The sequence below is a fragment of the Gekko japonicus genome, unplaced genomic scaffold (assembly GCF_001447785.1).
Source record: "Gekko japonicus isolate JY-2015 unplaced genomic scaffold, Gekko_japonicus_V1.1 scaffold565, whole genome shotgun sequence".
NCBI lineage: Eukaryota > Metazoa > Chordata > Lepidosauria > Squamata > Gekkonidae > Gekko > Gekko japonicus.
In genome coordinates, this window is record NW_015176468.1 from 330,194 (window position 1) to 336,497 (window position 6,304).

The 6,304-nt window shown below is 49.7% G+C and overlaps 1 protein-coding gene across 1 annotated transcript in view; it reads left to right on the top strand.

Annotated features, from left to right (window-relative positions):
* JCHAIN (joining chain of multimeric IgA and IgM) overlaps positions 1–6,304 on the top strand; it is a 15,691-nt gene that overhangs the window by 1,610 nt on the left and 7,777 nt on the right. The window contains exons 2-3 of the mRNA XM_015427118.1: positions 1,465–1,600; positions 3,570–3,650. Coding sequence (XP_015282604.1) covers positions 1,465–1,600; positions 3,570–3,650 — 217 coding nt within the window. The remainder of the gene's footprint in view (positions 1–1,464; positions 1,601–3,569; positions 3,651–6,304) is intronic.

Here is a 6,304-nt window from a genome sequence, read left to right on the forward strand (position 1 = left end):
TCCTCCTCCTCCTCCTCCTCCTCCTCCTCCTTCTTCTCTCATTTATACCCCACCTCTCCCCCCAGTGGGTAGGTCCCAAAGTGGCTTACAACATTCTCCCTTTCTCTATTTTGTCCTCACAACAACCCTGTTAGGTAGGTTAGGCTGAGAGTGTGTGAGTAGCCCAGCAAGTTTCCATGGCAGAGAGGGGAACTGAGTTTTGAGTTTCCCAGATCCTAGTCTGATATGCTAACCACACACCTGCTACCATTTGCAAGGATGCCATTCGAACGTTATTATTCATCACGTCTGTAGCAACTTCTGCGGTAAGAAAACCGCTTTACAGTTCTCATTGCATTCGGAAATATTACCAGAAAATTGTTTTGGATGTGGAAGCTTGGATGTGGGAATGGAAGGGACTCCACTCAGCCAAGAGGTATACCCAGTATCAATGCTCCCTCTAAGGTGTGGAGTCTTGTGAGCAAAAATTCTACTTTGTGAGCTGCTGGCATTCAAGTTGTGAGCCAGCGATTTGGCTGCTGCATCAATTAGTGTGCTCTGGAGCCATCCTTCCTGAGCTAAGACAAAAATGTGTGAGCCGGAGGCTAGAAAACTGAGTTAGCTCACACTAATTCAGCTTAGAGGGAACACTGCCCAGTATGGACCCAGAAGTGACCGTGGTAAATAGGAAATACGCGAGTGAATGGGGAGGGGTGTGATCAAAGCATGTGGCCCCTTTTACCCTGGCAAGGCTCTTGTGCTTTAACAGCTAAAGGAAAGGCAGAAATTCAACAGGGTGAGACGTCTCCCTACATCTCCAAGAGGATATCTGTACTCAGAGGTCATTTCGGGGGGGATCGCGGGGGATCGCAGTTCCCCCGCGTGAGGCACGGGGGGCGGGGCACATGACGAAGCCGCGCCCCCTGCTTCCGGCCGCCCCGCTTCCGGCCCTCATTCAGCCAGGAGGAGGCAGGAGAAGAGGGAGGGGAAGTTGCTTCCTCCCTGCCTCTCCCCACCCCTGCCTGCCTGGGGCCAAGGAGGGCCTTTACGGGGCTTCCTTGCACTCCCGCCGGCCGGGACCGTTGGGGGCGGGGTGTGTGGCCTTATGACACATTTCCGGTGATGTCAGGGGGTGTGGCCTTATGACACACTTCCGGTGATGTCAGGGGGTGTGGCATATGCTAATGAGTTATGCATCAATTAGTTCCCCTAGCTCTTTTTCTACGAAACGACCCCTGTCTGTACTGCTGTTCACTGCTTTTCAAAGTAAAGACAGTGTGGTGTACTGGCTTGTATCAGACAAGGTTCTGGGAAACCCAGGTTCAAATCCTCGCAGCTTGGAAGCTTTATAGGCTGATGTTGGACCAGTCACCTCCACAGCCTCACCTAGGGATGCCAATCTCCAGGCGGGACCTCCAGGAGTGACAACTGATGCAAATGTTCTTATTTCATCTCACGATCAAAACTTTTTGTTGTTGTTTGAAGCTTTTTATGATGACCCACGAGAGGAGGAGTCAGTCGTGGTTGACAATAAGTGCCAGTGTGTGAAGGTGACTTCAAAATTTGTCCCTTCCAAAGACAATCCTGAAGAACAAGTCTTGGAGAGAAACATCCGCATCATGTATGTAGCACCCTGTTTTGCTTTGTTTCGTTTTTTCTTCTGTACTGTCATGTACAGGTGACCAGACCAATGCAGACATGGGGGGGGGGTCCTATGACATCAGTGACTTCGCTCTACCCAGACGTAATAATGGGTAGCTCTAGGAATGGTCAGAAACTCTATGGCAAAACCATAAAGTTCCCAGTGATTCGTAGAGTGACTCATTGTCATTTCCAGTTTTTATCCAGAAGTGATATACCAGCAAGGCAAGTTGTATTTTGCCGCTCCAGTGGAGACAACTGGCAGGAAACCTGGCAACCCTATTTGGCAATCAGACAATTAGGCCTGTTTCATACATGCGGAAGAAATTCCAGCTTTGAACATTCCCTCACATTAAAAACTTCACCCCAATGAAACTAGCACAATGACGAGGAAAAAACATACCTCTTCTCTTTGCTTGCTGTGCAAGTTTCCCGTTTTCACAGAGGACTTTAACATAGGGGGATATTCCAAAATGCCCCCTGAAGCCTGCAGTTGTTCTACCACATCCTTCTGCCGCCTCATTTCCCTGCCTATGTTCAGTTGTCCATAGTCTTTAAGGTCACACAGAACTCTTTATTCTCCTTGTGTATGGTTCTGAGCCCATACTGAAAAACCATGTTGTCACACACACTACCACCCATTTTACCACACAGCAGTACCTCTTTACTAACTGACTTAATGGTATGGGTGATCAAATTGCCCTCAGGGGTGTGTGTGTGTGTGTGTGTGAGTGTGTGTGAGAGAGAGAGAGAGAGAGAGGTCCTTTCCGCACTTGGATCTCATCCCTGGTTTTATCAGAGTTCAACTTGCAACACAATACCTTGCATTTATCCCTGGTTATAACAGCATCCATTTATCCTGGGACAAGTGTGAGGCGAAACTGGGGTGACCTCAATGTACTGTGGAAACAAAAACTATAACTCGAGATAATTACAGGGGTGAACTCAAGTGTAATGTACAATGTAAGTTCGGGGACGGGGTTGAACCAGAATTTAAGGTCTAGTGCGGAAAGGACCAGAGAGAGAGAGAGAGCGGGAGGGAGAGGGAGGGAGAGAGAGTGTAGTGTATGCTGACCACCACCGGGGGCCAGCGAACAGCCAGAGCTTGGCTCTGGAAGAACAATAGGGACTAGGCTCCTAGTCCCTCCACTGGGGAACCAATGGGAACCATGGCGGGAGATTCAAACCCACCAATGGTGACCAGGGGTGTGTCCCCAGGTGTGTATATAGTTGGCCTGCTGGCCGTTTGTCCTTGTTCTTGTTGTGTACCAAATAAAGCGTGCCATGCACCATGTCGTCGTCGGTCGTCTATCCATGCGGCAACCCACTACATAACAGAGAGAAAACGAGAACTTTGGAGTAGTTTGATCATCTACAGGGGCCCATAGTTTGGCTTGGCTAAATCACAACTGTGGTTTTCCCCGACCTAGTGAACCTCACCTCAAGCCACATGTGGGGATGACATGGCAGAACCAGTCAGTAGGACAGGCCCCTGATAACACTTCAGGGAAAGACTCACCACTCTCCATCCCCTAATGTAGGAAGCCATTGGGTTAGACCCCAAAGCTCTGTTCCACTACTCATAGTGTCTTTCCATGTCTACAGACTCAGTGGGAGGAGAGAGAATCCGTCACCCCATATAAGTTGAGAGCCAGGGGTTAGAGCAGTGGTGTAGTGGTTAGAGCGTCAGACTCAGATCTGGGAGAAGCAGGTTTGAATCTCCAACTGTGGCGTGGAAGCTTGCTGGGTGATCTCGGACCAGCCACACACTTTCAGACTGACCTACCTCATAGGGTTGTTGTCGTCGTGAAGGTAGAATGGAGGAGAATTATGTAAGCCAACTTGGGTCTCCATGGGGAAGAAAGGTAAAGTATAAATGAAGTAAATTAATAATAAGTTGCATTCTGTTGGAACGACCTGGTTGATAACTTTTCTCTTGGCTTCTCCAGAGTTCCTCTGAAGAGCAGGGAGAATATCTCCGACCCCACCTCACCAACAAGAACCAGATTTGTCTACAAACTCTCCAAGCTGTAAGTGCTTCTCTTGATGGTTCTGAAGTCTAAATTGCACTGAGATCGCCGTGAATGGCTCCTGGGGTCCTCTGAGGTTGCAGCTGTGCCTTTCCCTGAAATGGCATGCATTGTGGATTGTACCAACACAGCCATACTGGCATTTTGGCCAAGACAAATTGGGGAGAACGGTCCTGTTTGCAGTCCCATTATGACTGCTTACCACCAGGGCCGGCTCAACCGCTAGGCGAACTGAGGCAATTGCCTAGGGCGGCAGAGTTACAGGGGTGCCAAAAAAGCCTATGCTGCCTAGAGGGACCTCTGCCTTATACTGAATCATACTATTGGACTATCTAGGGTTGTTGTTGTTGTGACGATAACATGGAGGAGACCTATGTAAGCCAACTTGGGCCTCCATTGGGGAGAAAGGTGAAGCATAAATGAAGTAAATAAATAATAAGTTGCATTCCATTGGAAAGATCTGGATGATAAGAGAGCCAGTTTGGTGTAGTGGTTAGGAGCGCGGACTTTAATCTGGGAGAACCAGGTTCAATTCCCCACTCCTCCACATGCAGCTGCTGGTGTGATCTTGGGTCAGTCATAAGTTCTCTCAGAGCTGTTCTCTCAAGGGCAGTTCTCGAAAGAGAGCTCCCTCAGCCCCACCTACCTCACAGGGTGTCTGTTGTGGGGAGGAGGAGGGATGGGAAAGGGATTATAAACCGCTCTGAGTCTTTTTCGTGTAGTGAAGGGCAGGGTATAAATCCAATCTCCTCCTCCTCCTCCTTCCTCCTCCTCCTAGTTTACAACCAGCAGCCTGGAGAAAAAAAATGTCCTGTCCCTTTAACAGAGGTTCAATGGGATGTCTTCACTTTTCTCCCCAGTGAAGGGGGGAGCAAAACCTGTTTAGGGCACCAAACCCCCTTGGGCCAACCCCTTCTTCCTACAGTTAAAAATATGCAGTGTTTGGGAATATTTCTGTTGCAGTGACAGGGTTCCCAACCCTATGGAGATCTCTTGGAATTTCAAGTGCTCTCCAGAGATCCGTTCTCCTGGAGGAAATGGCTGCTTTGGAGGGGAGGGGGGTGACTCTGTGGCAGGGCACCCCACTGTCATTCCCCCTCCCCCAACCCTGCCCCCCCCCAGGCTGTACCTCCAAATCTCCAGGGATTTCCTACCCCAGAGCAATACTCCCTCTAAGCTGTGGAGTCTTGTGAGCAAAAATTCTACTTTGTGAGCTACCGGCATTAAAGTGGTGAGCGAGCGATTTGGCTGCTGCAGAAATCAGTTTGCTCTGGAGCCCTCCTCCCTGGGCTAAGACAAAAAGGTGTGATCCGGAGGCTAAAAAACCGTGAGCTAGCTCACACTAACTCAGCTTAGAGGGAACACTGCCCCAGAGTCGGTAACCATACACAGTAATGTTCCTGTTTTATCATCTTGGGCACGCAATTTGTGATGAGTCACCGACATGGACGTTCTTGCACTCGGTTGGGTTGAAAGTGTTACAGCCTTTTGAGAGGGCAGGATGGAGAGTGTTTAAAATACCAGGACATCTGACAGAAAATCCAACAGAAAAACAGAAGACGAAAGTACCCGTTATGCAAAAATATTTGTAGCAAACCCCCTGACAGTCAACTTTCAGGATCTGGCAATCGGGGGCAGAGAAGTAGAAGGATGGAGAAGGGGCAGGGCTGTTTTGGGGCAGGAACGCACAGGAACGGAGTTCCGGCTGGCTCCCGAGTTGGCCACGCCCAGCAGGAACTCATTAGCATAATAGGCCACACCCAACAGCAGAAACCCATTAGGATTGGCTACATTAGGGGTGTGTGGCCTAACATGCAAAGGAGTCCCTGCTACAAAAAAAGTCCCTGGGTTTGGACCACAAAGCAAACAGAATAAGAAGCAAACGGTGGGTGTGGCTGGATGAGCACACTTCTGGTGACATGGGGGTGTGGCCTAATACGCTAATGAGATATGGCATCAGGGGTGTGGCCTAATATGCTAATGAGTTCCTGCTGTTGGGTGTGGTCTATTATGCTAATGAGTTCCTGCTGGGCTTTTTCTACAAAAAAGCCCTGCGAAGGGGGTACTTAAGCCTTCACTTCTCCTGGAGGTCTGCCGCTGTAATCCCTTCGTGCTGCTCTTCCGGCCTCTCGGACTACGGTTGCCAGTTCTGGGGAGGGAGATTCCTGGAGATTTGGGGGGTGGAGCCCAGGGAGGGCGGGGTTTGGGGAAAGGCGGGACCTCAGCAGGACAGAAGGCCACAGAATCCACCTTCCAAAGCATCCATTCTCTCCAGGAGAACAGAGCTCTTTTGTCTGGAGATCGGTTTTAATTTTGGATGATCGCCAGGAGGATGGCACCTCTAAACCCCTTTGAGGAGTAAACCAACAGCCTAGGTCATGAATCAAATTTTGGAAACTCACTCAAGAGTGGCAGCTTGGTGTTGTTGTTTTTTTAAAAAGGCCAAAATCCAGCATATCTTTATGCCCTGTTGTTGGCCCTCCAGAGGAACTGGCTGGCCGCTGTGTGAGACTGGATGCTGGACTAGATGGACCACTGGTCTGATCCAGCAGGGCTCTTCTTGTGTTCTTATCAGGGGAAGGCCTCGGCCTCTATGCTTTGTTGTTGGCCCTCCAGAGGAACTGGCTGGCCACTGTGTGAGACAGGATGCTGGA